The sequence below is a fragment of the Tyto alba genome, unplaced genomic scaffold (genome assembly GCF_018691265.1).
Source record: "Tyto alba isolate M040663 unplaced genomic scaffold, T.alba_DEE_v4.0 Super-Scaffold_2, whole genome shotgun sequence".
Classification (NCBI taxonomy): Eukaryota; Metazoa; Chordata; class Aves; order Strigiformes; family Tytonidae; genus Tyto; species Tyto alba.
Genome location: NW_024881282.1, coordinates 21,127,107 through 21,146,547, shown reverse-complemented (window position 1 = coordinate 21,146,547; position 19,441 = coordinate 21,127,107). Strand labels below are relative to the sequence as shown.

Below are 19,441 nucleotides of genomic sequence, written 5' to 3'. Positions count from 1 at the left end.
TCTCAAGCAGAAATGAGGACAGCAGAAAGCTCAACCAGGAGCAATCAGTGTGTATGGAGAGGACGTGGCAGTTTTCATGAGGGACTGGGGAAAGCTATGCTGGAGGGATTTCATGGTAAAACAGGGCTTAATTTATTATCACAACTCTGTAGGAATGTGGTTCACCATCTGAACTCCCAATCAGAACTCGGAGAGATTAATGACAGCCTAACTCTTGAATGGTATTAAATTGAATTGTTTTTTAGAAATTAATTTAAAGTACTTTTTGAGAGGCTGTAGTGAAGCTTGGGCCACACTGTAGGAAGTACTATACCAAGTGCAAGAGATGGTTCCTGCCTTTGCCCTTCCTATAACTCCAGCCAGCATGGGTAATCAGACAAAAGTCTAAAAGGGAGATGCTGTTATCCACATAGTACAGATGTGGAACTGGGGCAGAGGGAAAGTATTTAAAAGGGTTTGAGTTGTCGACTTCTGTAATTTTTACCCATACCTGGCTTGGCCAAAATAACATATAACTATTAGTAAGGGTCAGAAATAAGCTTAAGTCTGAAAAATACACAGGCAACACAACATGGTGTCTCTCAGATACTGTGAGTAGAATGCCAGGTATTTAACCAGACAGATATCTCAACACTTTATTTGAATATGCAGGGGGTACAAGGAGATAAATCCTGTTGTGGAACCCTCTGTATAAGATAAGAATGGGAATATTTCTATAGCAAGTCCTCTCCTAATTGTAAGAAGTTTGTAACTGTTTTACACATTCTGTAGAAGTTTACTGCTTTACTTGAGTTTGCTTTGTTTGTTTTGGCTGCAGCTGCGAGTTAATCAGGAAGAAGTGCCAGAAAATTGTAGTAGTATCCAGGATGAAGAACAAGATGCAGATAGTAGCAACCATCGTCAGAAAATAGCTGAAAACAAGGATCAGATGAGAACCAATGTTATACAGGAAATTATGAACACAGAACGAGTCTATATCAAGCATCTCAAGGACATCTGTGAGGTACGTGCTTTAACCTGAGGGTATTCTGCTGACCTAATGTGAACAAAACATACCATATAAGTTGAGAACTGGGGTGGTTTCTCATATCAAAATATTCCCAATTGCACTTCTGAGGCTGTCAGTCAGACCATTCTTGTGTCCTCTTATGGCTTTCCTCTCTGCTGACTGCCACAAGGCACCACTTCCTTTTAAAAAAAAATATAAAAAAAAATCCACTTTTGACATGGAAAAAGTGCTTTGCTTATCTGACTGCTATTTCCATAATAATGAGAGAAGGAAGTCCAGTTTATTTAGAACTTTTTACCACTTGTTTTAGATAGAAAACTTTCAATAACTTTTTGAAAGTAACTTGCAAAGAGAATATTTGCTGGATGAGATTTTTTTTTTTTGTTTTCTCCAACAAAGAGATTTTTTGCTGGAGACTTAGAAGCTATGAAGAAGTCTTTAAAGGTGTTTTACAACTACCTTGCTTGTTTGAACCATAAAATGTGGGGTTTTTTCTACTTTTTGTTCAAATTTTGTTGGAGACCCACACTTGGACAAGAAGCTTCTTAATATTTTTCACTGAAGTTTGCCTCTTCTGATGCAGACTGTGACGCATTTGACCTGTACTTGGCTTGTATTTGTGGCTAGCATCTGGAATGGTGCTAAGCAACCTACCAAAATATCCCTTGTACCCTTAGTTTGCTAGATCTGTCTCTGTATTTGTCATGTTGTCATCCTTTAGTCCACCACTCATCGTTAGATTCTCTCATGGACAACAAAGTAGACAAGACAGTGGTGGTTTTTTCTTTATTTTTTCCTTTTTTTTAAGACCAGGCCTTTTTTATGCATTTTGAAGAAAGAAAAAAGGGAAAAAAAAGGCAAAAGTTGGTTGCTAATTGGCTAATTTTAAAACATTAAATGTAAGTTTTGTCATTTAGATTCACTATTTACTTAAGCTAGCAAGCTTGACTGTGTGTCTGAAAGGTCAGGGAGGAATTTGTACACACAGCTGTGTCACTACCATGGTTATCTGGGTTCTAGGACATGACTTTTACTAACCTATTAATTTTAGACTGATATTAATAATCAATTTTCTTTAATACATATATTCTATAACTCTTTTTAAAAATCTGACATGCCTCTTGAGTTTAGCACAAGAGAGCAAACACACATTTTCCAAGTAAGAAGTGGTGCTCCATGTTTAACACGTGGGGCAGTCATGGTCTGCTTTCCTCAAAGTGAATCTGTAGGGTGGTACAAGCAGGACACAAGGCTGAAAATATACTCATGTAAGACTAAGCCAGAAAAGCTACTGCATTTAGTAAACTAAATTTGTGAGCTCTGCACTAGAATGAATCAGTAGGGCTGGTGCAGTCAGGATCGCGAAGCTGGAGTCCACCCAGAAAAACATTTTACATTCGAGAAGTGTCTGCAGTCCACATTACAAGAGCTGCACAGGAATTTTTCTTGTCAGAGTTGCCCTTCTAGCAGTAGTAAATGTGGTGTCTGGCTTGCAGCATAGCCACTGCACAGCTCTTAGAACAGATGGCTGTGGAGGAGACAGAAGTATTTGTAACAGTGCCAGGAATATTCAGGGTTGCTTCCTGGTAAACCTCACCAGAGCAGTTGCAGGGCTATTTACAGCTGTCTGCTCCCAAAGCGATTTGGGGGAAACCTGTCTGAAAGCAGCCAAACGGAGGAGCCAAGCAGATAGCCCCCATCATACCAATTAACCTTCGCACTCATCTGCACCCCGGCACCGTACCTGATAGGAGAGTATGAGCACAGCAGCTATTCCTGGATATTCAGCCCCTGCCCTGTGTCGTCCTCGCCACGCTCAGCTTTGTGGAACAGGCCCCTGAGGATTTGCTGGCTGTGCGTGGCAGCTGCTGCTCTGCGTGTTTCTGCCCTCAGAGGCCCCCAATCATACCTTCCCTTCTTAGCTGTGCAAATGCCGATGCGATCGAATGCTGGCTACTGATGGCAGAGCAGAATTTGCTCCGAGGGCGTCCACAATGGGAGGACTCAGTTGTGTATCTACTCAACACTGGATGCGAATAAAGTGAGCTGGACCCCTGTGATGTTCTTACAAGTAAAGAGAGAAAAAAAAAAAATGGAAAAGTGATTGTATTTTTATGTACAGTCTTGTCAATAATATTACGTCTTGTCAATACCATATGGATTTTACCAAACAGCAGCATTCTGAATGCATTATATGCATTCTCCATTTTGCTTCTCTGGCTTTGACTATCCCCTGCTTACTTACTGGTTAAAGAACCAGTACTTTAGCCCTGGTAGAAATTGTCTTTATATTAGTTGTTTTATGGTTTGTTCTTACCCTAATAGAGAAAAACTGTTAAGACACAGAGAAATTGCTACAAAAAAGCACGGCAGCTAAAGTGGTAGCATGCATTGGGCCTTACGCCAGGCTCCCCTCCAGCTTGGCGGGGGTAATCGTAACAAGGAGATGTGAATGACTTTACACACTCTGCAGGTTTCTGGTTCCCTGATTCATTTGCAGTACTGTGAGACAGAGGTTGGACTGAAAGAATCAACGTGTAAACATTTCAGATGCAAATCTGCATGTGCAGATGTGTTTGTACGGCTGGGGAGCCACTCACCTGCCCGCATGTCACAGGGGTTTTGCCAGCTTAAATGGGCTTGTTCAGGGTAGAATCTGTTTTCAGATCATCAAACTAAAGGGTTTTATTTTAATTTCATTTCCAGGGTTATATACGGCAGTGTCGCAAACATACAGGAATGTTCACCGCAGCTCAGTTAAGCACCATTTTTGGAAATATTGAAGATATTTACAAATTCCAAAGGAAGTTTCTGAAGGATCTTGAAAAACAGTACAACAAAGAGGAACCTCATCTAAGTGAAATAGGGTCATGTTTTCTTCAACATGTATGTTGCAAAAGTTGATTTTATTTATGAAATTAACAAAATATGATAAGAAAATGCTAAGTTACCATGTTAGGAGGAGATTTTAGTAACAAGTGCTTATCAAATACTAAACTATGTATAGATAGCATTTTAGAATGTAAAATAATTTACAATTAAAGAATTATTAAAATTTTGTAGATTTCTTCTCATCTTTAGTAAGCTTGAACTTTGTACACAGTTTTCTTTTCAAAACTATAATGATCACAGATGAGCTGGACTATTTGCAGTGATCTCATACTGGTTATGCAAAATCTTCCTAAAAAAAATAAAGAAAAAAGGTGATGGGGAAAGAGCCTGTGAATTCATGATAGGCATTTGTTAAGCCTATAGCTGTCTTCCCCAAAGAAAAGTACTTCTTAAAGTGGGTTTGGTTATCCTGGCTCAGTGGAGGCTTCTATTTCTGTGTTCTTATAAAAAAGGTACACAGTTTTGACAGTTACAAAGTAGATTTCTGCATAGTTTCAAGGCTGATCAGCAAATAATATAGGAAATGGATTAATTAATCTAATTCGATATACTAGATGTTATGAAAAAATACCTTTTCTCATTTCTAGACAAATACTTTAGTTAAAGCTTTGACTTTTTTTTTTATTTTTTTTTTAATAGCAAGAAGGCTTTGCTATTTATTCAGAGTATTGTAACAATCATCCCAGTGCCTGCATTGAACTTTCCAAACTAATGAAACAGGGCAAGTACCGTCACTTCTTTGAGGCCTGTCGCTTGCTTCAGCAGATGATTGACATTGCCATTGATGGTTTTCTTCTCACGCCTGTTCAGAAAATCTGCAAATACCCTCTGCAGCTTGCAGAATTGCTCAAATACACCACTCAGGAGCACAGGTGAGAGAATGAAAAAAACAAATCTTATAATAGTAATAACACCTAATTACTTGAGCTTTCTGGGTAACACAACACTGAGGCTTTTGAGATCAGGAACAAAACTCCCATTGACCACTAGAGACAGGAGCTCCTTACTAGATGGGCACCTTGGAACCATCACAAATATTGACAGAAACAGTATCTGAAAATGCAGCACAGGGGACTGACAGGATGCAAGACCGAATGAGGAATAAGTGAAGGAGGGAGAAGGAAGGGAAGAAGGCACTGAAATAGGGCGCAGGGAGGGATGTGTAAATCAGAGTGAAAAAAAGCCAGTATGTCAAAGAAATGAAGAAGAAGGAAATCCACAGAAAAAAGAAGGAAGCTGCATAAATGTTGTGGACACAGGAAAAGGTAAAGAGGGCCTTAGGAAAAAAAAAAAACCCACAGTCTGAGCAAGTTTGGAGGTAATGTTTTTTAGAAACTTATTAGTAATAAACATTGCCTTTGTTTGCAGTAAAGTCCAGATATTAGATTTTCAGTTGGGATAAAGAATTGAAGTTGCAGGTTATTAGCCTTTCTAGTATAACCCTGAGCTGATTAAATCTTTGACTAAATGAAGATTTTATCTTTATATGTCTGCCTTTTTGCCTGGTACTACTGCAGGAAAAATGTTCCATTGTGACCCCTGTGCTCAAAGTCCATATGCAGCCTGAAGCAATGCTTCCATGGCCAAAGGCTGCACTTATATAACCTTGAGAAAACTTCCCTTGGAGACCATGAGATTTTTACCAGGGGCAAAATAAAGGGGATGTGAAGTATTGTCATTCAGGTGTGAAATGCCTCCATTCATTTCTGTGGCTACCTGGGAAGCCCTGCAATAACAGTTACTAATGTGGGTATCTCCTTCACTGCTTCTAATTTTAGAAAGATTATTCTGTGAGCTAGTAAACCCGCAGATGATGTGACAGCAAGGTCTTGCCACTTTCCACCCATAGTGCCTGACGTATCAGTGCCCATTTTCCTCTTCTGTGGCACAGCATCCAGAGATGCCTACAAGCAAATGCTCACAAACAGGCAGGCCTACACCCACACAGAGACTTGGTAAAGCTCCAGCCGACTGTTTTTTTTGGTAGCTTTTTGGTTTGTTTTCATAAAACGTTTGAAGATCCGATGTGCACAGCCTGCCGTGAAGGCCACGTGTTATGCAGCAAGTGTGGAATAACGTACACACCAACAGAGAAAGAAGGAACTGAGATAAGGAAGGGCAGGAGTAGCAGGGTGGATGTCATGCGGTCACCCTGTGGGACATCACCCTGACGTTAGTAGGATCCTGTTATTGTTAATCTCACTTTTTGCATACAGTGTGGCAGAAAAGAGTTTCCATAGATATAGGGGAGAGTAGCGTGGAGATTTAGAAGGGAAGCGCATCCATCAGCAGCAACCGATGAAAATAGGAACTGAGACAGAAGCAGATAAAAAGGACAATGAGGCTGACCCCTTCACAGGATTTATTTCTGGCTTGTGTTGTTTTCTACCTCTGGCTCCCTTTTCTGCAAGAGGCGTTCTGATAAAGGAGGGAAGGCAGCTGCTCTGCTGGGACTCTTAAGGCAAGAAATACATCTCTTTCCTTCTCTCTTCTTGGATACTCCATTTGAGGAAAGTGAAGGAGTGATGGATGCTATTCAAAGGGGACTGAAAACCTGCCTGCAGGTTGGGGAGTTTCATAAGCGTGTGGGGAGCTCAGGGAAAGGAGGAAGGGAGCAGAGCAATGGAAGGACAGGGGGCATTTGACCTGGAGCAGGCAGGAGAAGGTGACCATCGTGTCTGTCACACACTTGTTCCATGAAAACAGGCCACTTTGTCAGCACTGTCTCCTTTAATTCCTCTCTTCAGTGCCCACGTTCTTGGGTCCCTTGCTCACCCTGTTTGAGGTTGCTTTCAGCATTTTTTCTGCCCACATAGCGTTCATTGACCCAGCCATTGGGAACAAGAAGAAGAAAATACAGGTCTTAAACATGATTAAAGGAGTGCCCTTCTCAATAAGGTCCCACTAAAATCTTGCTTAAAAACAAATTCTTTGGTGAAATGTGTCACTGAGGTCAGTGGGAGTTTTACCATTGTTTTCAGCAGAGACAGTATTGCAATTCATTAATCTACCGCCTTTGACTCCTTCCACCAGTTTAATAATTTGCCCCTGGACAAAGCCTAGAGTACAGCAGCACTGAATTGTACAAACTATTATGTGAGGTTCAGGATAGCTGAGAATCAGGATTCTCTTATTTAAGTACCCTGAGTAGAGGGCTAAATGGGTAATGCGGGCTAATGCTTCAAGTCACAGTTTGTGATTGCATCATATTAATTGCATAAGTGATCTTTGAAGAGTGCCTACATTTCACAGTGATTATAACAACGTAAAAGCTGCATATGAGGCTATGAAGAACGTAGCATGCCTGATCAATGAGCGAAAACGAAGACTTGAAAGCATAGACAAGATTGCACGCTGGCAAGTCTCTATCGTAGACTGGGAGGTGAGTGCCAGCCTGTCCCTTTCCTGAGCAAAGGTACTGTGTACAGTACTTCATGTCCTTTACAGGATATGTCTTTCTGCACAGTAGGTAGTTTATGGTGTCTACTTTTTAACTGGTCATTGCTCAGTTAAAAGTCCAGTTACTTCATTTACAGTGATTCTGTTACTGATTACCTTGCTTATAAATCAGGAAGAGCAGCATGTATTAACATGGACACTTGTCCTTGAAATGACACTGGGCAGAGATGACAAAATGGATTTTTTTTAAATGCTAGACCTATAGAATCTCCTTTGGATTTTTGGTAATTCTGACAGAACTTGAACCTGCTTCACTGGCTAATGAGTTTCCTCCTGATATATGCAGAAATAAATTAGAGCAGAACTGCATTAACTGAATTTGCCTGTATGAGATTTTCTATGTGCCATGACATTTTCAAATCTAATAATAAAAATACAAGAAAAATGAATGAACGTAAGACCTGATTATAAAATTAGACTGGTTAGGTACACAGTAAGATCTTAAATGTGTTTGTTTACTATGTATATACATACATATCTATCTTCTTAGGGACCAGATGTGTTAGCCAGAAGCTCAGAACTGATCCACTCGGGAGAACTGACCAAAATATCAAAGCAAGGCAAAAGCCAGCAAAGGACTTTCTTCCTTTTTGACCATCAGCTTGTGTTCTGTAAGAAGGACTTACTGAGAAGGGACATCTTGTATTACAAGGATCGTATTGACATGGATGAGATGAAAATTGTGGACGCTGAAGATGGCAGAGACAAAGACTTTAACATTAATGTTAAGAATGCTTTTAAGATAATAAACAGAGCAACAGAAGAGATTCATTTGTTCTGTGCAAAAAAACAGGAGGATAAAAAGAGATGGATGGAGGCTTGTGAATGTGAAAGGAGAAGAGTTCAGGAAGACAAGGAAATGGGTGAGTGGAAGGATTTCCTCTCTAAAAGGTGGTGAAAACAAAGGGGAATGTTCTTGCTTTTACACCACTTTATGCTTTGTGCAGATGTGCACTCTGCCTTCTGGGACTGGTGTCTGTCACCTGATATGACCTTTATCTGTGTAAGTGAAGCCTATTCAGGTGTTCAGCCTAAACTTGAGTGAGCAGGGAAAAAGGTAGCAAATCCTAGGATCAGCTTTAGACTCACAGACGGTGGGACACTCTAAGGACAGTGTCTTCTGCTTGAATATACATTTAGAATTTTTTCTTTTTTCTTTTTTTTTTTTTTGGTAGTTTCATGCTTCCTTTAAGATCAGTGACAAAAGCTCCAGCAAAATTTCACTGGCAAAACATACACAAAGAAAACAGCAACACTAACAAGAAAAATAAAACTCTTTTTAATATTCCTAAAGAAGTAATGAAAATATTAGTGTTTCTCTGTGTGTTGACTGCATAAGAACTTCTTTTTATAACAGTCTTCAGGCTTAGGCTTTGGTTAACTACAGGTTAAAATTGGAAGTGAAGTGGATGATCTAACTTAGACATTATTAAAATTTAAACAAGATGCCAAATTTCATATTCCATGTTCACCTAAAACACCTGGTCAGAAGAACAGGAAGACAGGAATAACCCTTAGATTACAGTTGTAAACCTTTTGGTTTTAATGGTTTTCTCTTGTTTGATACTGTTGTAAATATGACAGAAATAAGGCCTCTTCCATATGCATTGCAGATAGTCCATAAACTGAAGAAAATACTTTCAAGTTTACCAATTCATACTCTAAAACCAGTTTTAACTCTTCCCCATTGCACCAACTTGCAATTAATTAACCCTAGTCGTCTCTAGTCTAAACAATGAAGCAGCCACAGCTAAACTTTCCAGAAACTTTACAAAACCAACTCTTCTCTTGTGCTGAACATCATGGTGTGACGTTATGATCCTGTTGGGCACAACACTGATGGCTTCCACGAGTTGCTCTTTGTAGAGCTTGTTGAGTCACCTTCTGCTCATGGGGATGCGTGGTGGCTGCCTTTCCTAATTCACCTAAACATAACGCTGAAATAAAGTGGATATTGCAAAAGGGTGAAGGTGATCAGAAGGTAAGAAAGCAATGCAGGGGATCTGGTGATGAGTGTTCAGACAATCTCTCTTACAACAAAGTTACAGAAGGCTTCCACCCCAGCACATGACAAGAACAGTAGTACAGTCATACAGAAGGACAATATGGAATAAATCACAGCTTTTGTGAGCAGGACTGAGCAAAAGAAGGTAAAATGTGAACATTTTCCATTCCCATCCTTTCTGAAGAGCATTCTTGGGCTCTTCAGATCTGTATCTACACCTCCTCCTGCAATGGCTACTTTATGGAGCACCAGGAGAGTATGTTGAGCGGGCTAAATGCTGTGTGTCGGGATGCTTTTGAGGCTTACACTAGTGCTTGCCCTGGGCAGCAGCCGCTCTGTGTTACGCAGACAGTGGGGTGTTACCATTCCTTCGAAGTGACACTGCTGCAGCAATCCCTAAGCATGAGGCAACAGCAAAGGTGCAGCATCTACAGCCCTAAATGTCATTATTTGTTCTACTGGGACCTCATGAAAATCAACGTATGATATTCAAAAGGGTAACCATTCTACAGTGGTGGCAGTAGCAATGATAGCAATGAGATTTGTCATTATAGCACTTACCCTTATTTAGGGCTGGGTCACAAATTCCCATGGTGCTGAGCACAAGGATTGCAAGGGAGAGTCCATCATGCTTGCTGCTCTTCAGGCACTGTGCAATATAGTGAAAAAAGTTCAGTATAACAAGAAACTATTTTTATAATAGCACATAGGCACATGCAGTCTTTTCAGCTCATGTGACATCCAGCCTTCTGGAGACTTGCTTTTCAAATGTCACAACTCATTATTCTGACGTACCTGTTTTGGCACAGGTATCATGAACCAGAGGAAAGACAGTTGAGCTGTAGTAGCTCATGTCCATCTGGTCTTGTGAGTCACAGTGACTTGTATGTTTTCTCCATTATCCAGAAGACTGCTTCTTTTCTAAAATTTCATTTTTTTGGCATAATTGAACATTTCCTGTAGCCAAAACCAGTGGAAAGGCGCCAGTATTCTCAACCTCAGGTTTAAATTTATCTTGTTGATTTTGTAAACTATCTTGCTGGACTTCACACAAAGCCTCTAATCTAACCACTCAGAGGACAAATGCATACTCTTCCAATTCAGAACTGCAAATGGCATTTTACTTCTATTTTCAAAGACACTTTGGTGTGAGTCACTGTCTCCCAAACCATATCTATCTTTTCTTAGCTTTTATGAATATATGGGAAGAAAAGGCCACAGCCAGAAAATCCTTCTCCAAACCACTAATAGTAACCCTAAGAAAGTGGTCTGATCTCTGTTGATGAAATTGCTTTCATTTTTAAAAAATCTGTTTCCTTGTTTCTATAAAGGAAAAAAACCCTGCAAAATGAAATAAACCGCTACCCCAAAATTATGGCTAACTGCTGTTGTATTGTAAGTTAATCGGCTAATTTGTAATAACTTCTAGTTATTACATAGTTATAATTCTAGTTCAGGCTAAAAAAGTAAAGGGAATTTTAAAAGTAGAGAGAAGTGTGGGAAGATGCAAAATGGAACCAAGCCAGACACTTCATTCTGACTGAATGGCAACTTCTGTGCTCTTTATGTGCATATAAGTGAAATGAGTGACAGCATGTGCACCCTGCTGTCTCCTTGTGCAAACTTAATATATCCATGCATGTCAACTGTCTTGTACACACGGAGAGGAACCTGGAGTACCTGTACATGGGCTCCACATGATGCCAGTGACTGCTGTCAGGCATCTCTGTACTCAGCACAGATCAGCTATGCTCCTGTCACACGACAGAAAATAGCATAGGGTTGACCACATACTGTATCATCAGGTAAGCCATGCAAGTATGCAAACAAGTTCATGGGAAACCAGAGTGAGGGATCCAGCCCCAGTCTGATGCAGCCACAACCAGATCACAGCCTGCTTCGGTGTCTGGTGGATTATGTGATGCTGTCTCCAAGTGGAGGGGAAGATAACCAAATTTGTGCTACTGCAATACCAGTGACTTCAGTTTGTTACCCCAAGTTAGCTCAGAGTGGGTGAAAAAAGAAACAGATTCTGCATTTGTGATCTATTACTTGGTGGCTTGTAGCTTTCAGAAGTGTTAATTTACACTTTTTTTTTTTTTCATCTCTTGTTATCTGGAATACTTGTAAAAAGAACTTTTTGTGTGGTTAGTTCCTCAGTGATTGCCATTTGCAAGAATTGGAAAGCAGCTTTTCCCAGTAATCTACAGGCAAATTAATGTTCCTATTGTTATCCCAGTGAAAAACGATCTTTAAATTTATACGACAAAGTAAAACATACTTCTAAAAGCTTCAGGTATTTTACTATTAAGATTTAGTAAAAAGTGTTTAAAATATAGTTTACTTATTAGTTTTAATTTAATGTAATCAAGGATTAGATACAGTATTTTTATACCAATGCCCTAATTTACACAGGAATGGAAATCTCAGAAAACCAGAAGAAACAAGCCATGCAGAATGCCCGTAAGTCAAGGCATGGAAAAATTAAAGGTGAGTGTTCAGAATTGCTTTACATTCTTACTGTGTTCCATCGTTCTTTATGTTAGGAAATAGAGCAATCTGTCTGTGGTTGAGTTTTTTTCAATCTTTTAAAAAAATTTTCATGGTTTACATGGAGTTCAAATAATTTCCATTAACCTATTTTTTAATATCAAATTCCACTGCCTGTGTAAACTGTCTGCTAAGTCAGCTCCCCAGTCTCCTTCAGACAGGCAAGTCAGTATTTGCCTTATTAGAGAAGAAACTCAAGTGATGAGGCAAGCTCTTTACTTAAGCATGTAAGAAAGTGCATGCAGAGATTAAAATAGAAATTAGGGTTACCGATTCCCTCCTTTGCTTTTACTCAGACAGCTTGTTCTTCTTTAGCAATTCTCTGCTTTTAAATATCCTAAAGTTCTTTTTGCAAGCCACATGTTGCTGTATTTATGATAAGACACTCAAAATTACTTCCTTCTGTCCTAGACTAGAAGGAAGGATGGACTAGAAACGTATTTCTCTGGAAGTAACTTTCTTATTTCTTTTCTCTCTCAGAAAATGTGTTGTGATTTTGTCCTTTTTCATCTTAAAGTCAAATTTGGGTAAATCTCTAGTGTGTTGAGGAAAAAATTGAGTAAGTGGGACCGGATTCATTCTGAATTTAGGAGTGAAGGAGTTGATGTTAGGTAGTCCTCTGCTCCCTATGATTAATATTATTAAAGCATTTTCTCTTTATCAGTCACTAGATACCTGTAAAATCTGTCTGGATTTTCATAGGAGTGGCTGAGAATTGTGATCAGGAGATTATGTTCAGAATGCATAAAGGTCAAAGTCTGAGAACATTAGCCTGGAAAAATATTTTCCAAATTGAAGAAATAACATTTTTGTTGGTAGCGATATTTTACCCAGCCTTATTCTGAGAGTTGACTAAAAAACAAGTATCTACTCTGTCAAGTCATTCCTTTGAAATACCAGAAGTTACTTGTGCAAACAATATAGCCAGGCTGTGTGAAACTGCTGCTTATTTTTTGTAATTCTGTAATGTTATTTCTACTGGTATTATTCTCTTCTGAAGCCAAATCAATGCAGCAATTAAAAAGTCTAATATCAGAAAAGGTAACCTTTAGTAGTGCTTCCATTCAAGATCGTGGCAAAATTCATACTGGCTTCACTGAGCGTTGAATTTGTCCACAATCCCGTGCTTAAATTTTCCCAGTCTTGGTCTCTCTGCTAGCTCATACGCTTCCTTAAACTGTTCCTTTTGCAGGTGTAAGCTATAATGGGTGTCCCGTGCCTCCTCCACACCAAAGCCTGCATCCTATTCATCAGCGCCACATCACTGTGCCTACCAGCATCCCGCAGCAGCAGGTTTTTGCCCTGGCGGAACCCAAGCGGAAGCCATCCCTCTTCTGGCATACCTTCAACAAGCTCACCCCTTTCAAAAAGTGAGAGGCCAAGGACCTGGGAAGGACATCAGCGCAGAGGGAGGCTTCCTCCAGAGAAGGACCCTGGGAACACGGTTAAGCTTATTTGAGCTCAGTGAATCTCCAGTTTTGGAGGGAAAGCCTTGGGCTCCCGTGAGCCAGAAATATAACCTTTGTCTAGGAGAAAAATGAAGTTCCTCAAGACTGCTCTGAAGTCAATGTTGCCAAGTGTCAGCATTGCTGATGAAGAGCAGTCTCCTTTCTGACAAAGACAACTTGCTGTTCCTCTGAAGCAGCAGTGTTTGATCTCTGTTTCTTAGTTATGTTGAAGTAGTGATGGAATCATGCAGGTCATTGTAACATTTCATTTTTCTTAACTGTATATTGATGGCCAAATTTAAGATAGGGAGGAATTTTTCTCTGGGGGTATATCAGCAAGGAATCCTAGGAAAGTTTTCTCATTCCTTTTGGAGCACTGAGCAGAGACCACCCATTAAAATCAGATGGAGACATCCCATGTGATTAACCAGCTGTTGCAAAATGTAGTGGACCCTAATCCTTCCTGTCTTTTTCTATTAAATTGCCAAATGGCAGGGAAACGTTTCCCAAGGCCTTACCATATTCCAGATTGGAACAGGGAAATTTTATTCTGTCATATAGAAACATGAACAGAGTGTGAAATGGACTATAAAGATATGTGCATTTATTGCACACAAGTGGAAACAAGAGGAGCCTAGGGCATCTCAGTTTGATTACTTTCAGTCAGCAATATACTGCATGTGTGTATGCTCTTCATTATAGAGCTTTTATATCATTTTTTGCGCACTTCTTTGCCTGGGAGATGCTTCTTTATATTTCCAGTATGCTTATTTCTCTGTGTAAAAAGTATTTTTTTATTTTCTAATGGAGATAATGTGAATGTACAAAGTCAGAGTTGAGACAGTATGTGCTAACTGCTGGCTACATTACATAGTTCTCACACTTTGTATTCATATAGCTTGACTTAGAAAATGGATGAATGGTAATGTAAAGATGTTGAAGCAGTCTGGATCCATGCTTCTTATACACAGTCAATTGAAAATGGGTTTTGACCAATTAGTTCTTCACAAAGAAAGAGAAATCTGTACTGGAAGGTACAGAGAAATTGTGTGGACCGGGGATGGATTTTTGTCTCAGAGTTGTCAGCCTGTATTGGAAGGGGAAGAACCTGACTCGCTTAAGGTCAGCTCTGGCCAGCATATGCAATATGTGATTAACATTGCTACGATTTGCCTGTGACATGAAGTTGATCTGAGAGAGTAACTTTTAAAAAGCCACCAGGAAGAAACAGGATCTTGATGTTTGCAGCACTGGTAATTTCTGCTTGATAGCTCTCATTAAGGATGACAAGACTGCTGGTAATATGGAAGGAAAGAAAGACTCCCTATGTTTCAGAACTGATTTGCTATGAATGTCTTTACAATACTTATGCTGCTGATTAGGGGCATTATCTGATGATAAGGATAGATCCAAGGGTATTCGACAATGTACACAGTCAGCTTTGTCATGAATCTGCAATATATGAAGAACAAACAAGGCACTAGAGGCAAGGCATCTTAACAAAGTAAAAAAAGCCTTATTTTAAACATGTATTTGTTTCTGCTACTATTGTTACCTCTATATTTTTGTTTATCATCTGTGTTGTGAAGCCCACTATTTGCTAGATTTTGTGATTTGATAACTCTGTGGCAACTTCTGCAAAGCCCAGGTTTGTGGTTTTGATTTTAAATTACATCTTTTGACAACTGTACATTTCAAATGCCTTGTATATATAGCTCAGCAATAATGCAGAGTTTGGTGATGCTCAGTGGCATTGTTCACTGCATAGTGAACTTCATTGCTTGTGCTTTCCATAGCAATGGAAGATGACCTGAAACACTTCAGAACTGGAAGTATGCACTGACATTTTCAGTGATCCAGCTTAAAGAAAATGCATGGGAAAGTCAATGAAAACTGTCTGGGTTATATTTTTCTTTTGATGTTTAAACCAAGCCATTTCAGCTCAGATTTCTTAAAAAGATAATTCTAAATGCTCAGTTTAAACAGAAGGAGCAGACTCCCAAATGCAGGCATGGATGCATGTCCTTCTCCTTAAATAAGTAACCCTTTTGTTTCATACGTACCTGGTTTTGTGGGTACTTACCATGTTCAGGCCTGCAAACCAAAATGATGCACATGCTGTGGAAGTGGAGATGATGCTTTTCATAATCACATTCTGAAAGATTTGTTCTAGATAAAAAAAAAAAAATGTCTGAAGTTGGATTGCAGTGCTCACCCAGAAACTTTCCCAGCTGGACCTGAAGACATTATCAGATCCACGCTTACTTACATATGTGTATTTGCTAAAACCTACTTCCTTCCAGGGCTTGGTTCTCTGGAGTGCTGGAGAAAAAAAGGAGGTTTTGGGATGTATCTTCTAACATGTCAGTGCCTATGAAGGCTCTTCCCACATATTAGCGCTGGTGCCTTAGCCCTAAAATGAACAGAAATGTTTGTGTATGGTTTTGGATGCAGCAGTTTTTTCACAAGAAGTAAATTTCAGAGGGATAAAAAGCAAATGATTCATGGTGCAGATTACTCAGGACAGTTTTACATACAATACACTACATATAGATACGGTCGTTTTATAATATTCTCTGTGTCTTTCTTTGCAATCTGAACTTGCAAAAGATTAAGATAAAATATAACAAGATAGGCCAAACTTAGTTTAAACCATAATCTTTTAAACAAATTATAGTTAAATGAAAACACACAATTGCATTACCCAACAATTAAGACAAATATTTGCTTGGGGTTCAGCCTCACTGTGCGAAAAGAGTTGCAACTAAAATATAAAAGTTTGTATTCTAGCATCTCTTGCCCCGATCCTCCTTCTGATCACAAAATCTGTATATGATCAGAAAGGTGCGATGGCAACATCTATTCTTTTCCTCTCACTTTTTCATGCTTTAAGTTAATATAAAATGTTCTAGGGTAACTACTAAGTACATTTGTGCCTCGCTTAGATAAAGCACAGCCTGGGCCTTCCCGATGGCCTGCTGAGCAGATAACCTCAGACTTTATGCATGAGATGCAGTAAAATATAATTGTCCTCAAATGTGTTCCCACTGAGTTAGGAAAATGCCAAACCATAATTGCGTCTAACTCAGAGCATTTGATGTATAAAATAATAAGATTGTTTTACAAGTGGCTCTTGCCATGCTAAATTTCACAGTGAGTTTTAGTGGTCAGTGTAATAACGGAGTTCAAAGACAGACTACTCAAATGTCCCACATTTTAGTTGTCTTTTGAAAATAATTATAATGGAATTTTGAAGCCAAAGGTCTTTAGCCATAACTAACACAGTACCTTTCTTTGACTGCCTTTCTGCTTTTTTTTCTACATGTGTGGCATTTGTATGTAGGAGATGCCTTCTGAATGATCTCTAATTTAAAACTATTTGTTGTAAATACTAGGGATAACTTGCATATATATTTTATTTTGACAAGTGTTTTGTAACATTTTATCTCACGTACATTGCTTTGTGCATCTTACCATCTGCGTGCTGTTACGCATGTTGTAAATGAAGTGTCCTGGCTCTAGAGCAGATGAATTGGCTGTTGACAGCTGAAGTACAATGTATAGGACTGCAGTAGCTTGATGTGCATTTGTTCTGAAGTAATTGCATTACAAGGTTTATTTACTCTTGGAACATTGTTTGTCAAATGAATCTATTTTCTGGAAATAAGTACAAACTTACATTCCTATTATTTTTCTCTTATTGTATATGTTTGAATTAAATAATGTACAAAGCTGAAGTTCCTCAGCTGTGTCTTATAAAACTATTGTGCAGTTCTAACATTCTTGTGGGGTTTTTTACTGTCTACAAAATATCTTCTGTGATGCAAAAATGTATCAACTGTCATACTTTTTATTGTTTCAAAGCAAAAAGTATCACGCCCTCCTTTTTTGGTTTTCCAGTAACAGCTACAGTACTTCCCAGCACAAGTTCATTTTAACAACTACTAAACCCAATTCTGGGATTGAAGTCTTCATTGTTGAGGCAAAACCCATCCTTGTTACTGTCCCAGCCATGTGCATCTGCAATGACTGTGCTTTATCTTTGTCCTGGCAGACACCTCCCGCGGTACCCCTTGGAAGTGAGTGCAAATGCAGCTTCTGCATTAATAAGTCTCCTGCTAAACAGAGGATGGTGGCTTGAGTACTGTAGTTTAGGTAAGGATGATTAAATTTTATTTTCTTTGGAACAAAAGCAAAACCTTTTGAAATGGTTCACCCAAAAGGCGCGTTCTGTAAATGTGTGTGAACAGGGTTATCAGCCTGCTTGGTAGAGCAACGGGCAATGCTGCTGGAGATTCAACTCACTGCTCTGATTCAGGGAAGTTTTTCATTTCTCATTATTCTGACAAAGCAGGGGACCACGTTTGAAAGGCGTGCATGTGTCCTTCCTGCTCAGGACTGTGTCAAAAATGATGTTTCGCTGAGACACTTCAGCTTTAAGAAAATAATACACTTTGCTGAAATCTTGTAATCAAAAATGCTTTGGCAAGTTCCAATACTGGCAGAATAGTTGGGTTTGCCAATTCTTTCCCCTTTCCTCCAGTGTTCAAGCTTTTATCTCTATTTCTTGGTTCACCTCAAAGCTGAGTTTCCCAGGCCTCCCAAGTGCTGCTGCTGCAGCGGGATGTGTGCTGAGTGCTCCAATATCAAAGCGAAAGGCACAGTCTGAGCACTTCGTGAGGTAGATCGGATGACCAAAAAACATACCTTGAGCAAACACTGGAGTAAGACATGATCAACAGACTTCTAAGCCGCCTGCAATTCATCTGACCATAGTGAGCTCATGTGTGCATTTTATTTCATGCTTTGGCAGTCAGGCTAAATCCTGTAGATTGTTTCATACGGTCAGCTTTTAAGTTCTTCAAGAGCTGATCTATCATGTGGAGCTTTTAGTTTGCACAGAAATAGTACTGCTTGTCTTGGTTTTTTAGGTTTGGTTTTTTTTTTTTTTTTAGAGGCTACATGATGATCTGTGCTTCACAGATCATCATGTAACAGAGACAAGGATTCAGGCCTTTTATTGTTACAGTACAAAAGGAGAAATTAAGAAGTCAGCAGTGGAAAACTGCAAATCATTTAGCCTGTAAGGGAAGCACACAAATATTTGGTATTTCTGAATATTTTTCAAAATTCAGTTATTCTAACTGGCTAGAGAACATGTAATTGTGAGATTATGTCAAAACTGTATCAACTGTCAGCACAACATGCTTGTTTTGTTTTGTTTGTTTGTTTGTTTGTTTGTTTAATCTGAGGACTGTGTTAGGTTTAGTTCACTGCAGTCAGAACCAATTTCTGGTTGTCCAGGTGAGTACCTAGAGCTGAGAACTCACATACTGCTATTATTAGGTATTTAGGCTCTGGTTTCAAAAGAAGATGTGTGAGTGCGCATGTGTGTGTGTGCTTGTATACGTATATATTTAGACACACATGATTTACTGGATTCACACACCCGCACGCTCCCACCCTTTATAGACACATCCCCAGATAATGCCTCTGCTGGCACTTGCCCATCGCACCCTCCCGCTGCTTATGTTCCATCTCATAGCTCTGTCGTGCATCTTGGGGGGGGAGTGGGGATGGGACGCACACAGGACACCTGGGCAAGGTTTTACTTGAGTCATTTTAACATTTTAAACATTCAGCGTGGGCCAGCAGCAATGATGGAGAAACCACTCTGCAGACAAGTGAAGGTTGGGAGGTGTATGCATCCTTGGAGTCTGGTGTCAGCAAAGCTCAGAAGGGCCCAGCTGAGAGGGCAGAGGTTAGTCAAGCAAGGAGTACCACTGCCTTTCATGGGCTGAGAGTCACTCACAGGAAAAACACATGATGTAGGATTTATTGACTGTTTCTCCTAGTGATTTTTGGAAAGCTGAAACTACTTTGGGGGAAGGAGGAGCTCCAGGTGCCCCCGAGGGACTTTGCTGGCAGAACCAGACTCATGGCAAATTCCTCCTCGTTTCTGGCACATCGGAAATGAAGGCAGAAGGCCCAATATATACCTTGAACTGTCAGAAGGCAAATTTGCTAGGCACATTTAACCTTGGCCTCTACCTTTAAGCAGACCTCAGACTTTGGAGA

General features: G+C 39.6%; 1 protein-coding gene across 7 annotated transcripts in view; it reads left to right on the top strand.

Moving 5' to 3' along the window:
- The window catches only part of SPATA13 (spermatogenesis associated 13), a 159,548-nt gene extending 142,407 nt beyond the window's left edge, over nucleotides 1-17,141 (top strand). For all 7 annotated transcript variants that reach the window (XM_032991014.2, XM_032991012.2, XM_032991015.2 and 4 more), the window contains 7 exons: nucleotides 818-1,003; nucleotides 3,716-3,895; nucleotides 4,541-4,773; nucleotides 7,154-7,283; nucleotides 7,851-8,223; nucleotides 11,781-11,855; nucleotides 13,108-17,141. In XM_032991014.2, the coding sequence (XP_032846905.2) occupies nucleotides 818-1,003; nucleotides 3,716-3,895; nucleotides 4,541-4,773; nucleotides 7,154-7,283; nucleotides 7,851-8,223; nucleotides 11,781-11,855; nucleotides 13,108-13,289 (1,359 nt within the window). In that variant the 3' untranslated portion in view covers nucleotides 13,290-17,141. The remainder of the gene's footprint in view (nucleotides 1-817; nucleotides 1,004-3,715; nucleotides 3,896-4,540; nucleotides 4,774-7,153; nucleotides 7,284-7,850; nucleotides 8,224-11,780; nucleotides 11,856-13,107) is intronic.
- The last annotated feature ends 2,300 nt before the right edge of the window (nucleotides 17,142-19,441 follow it).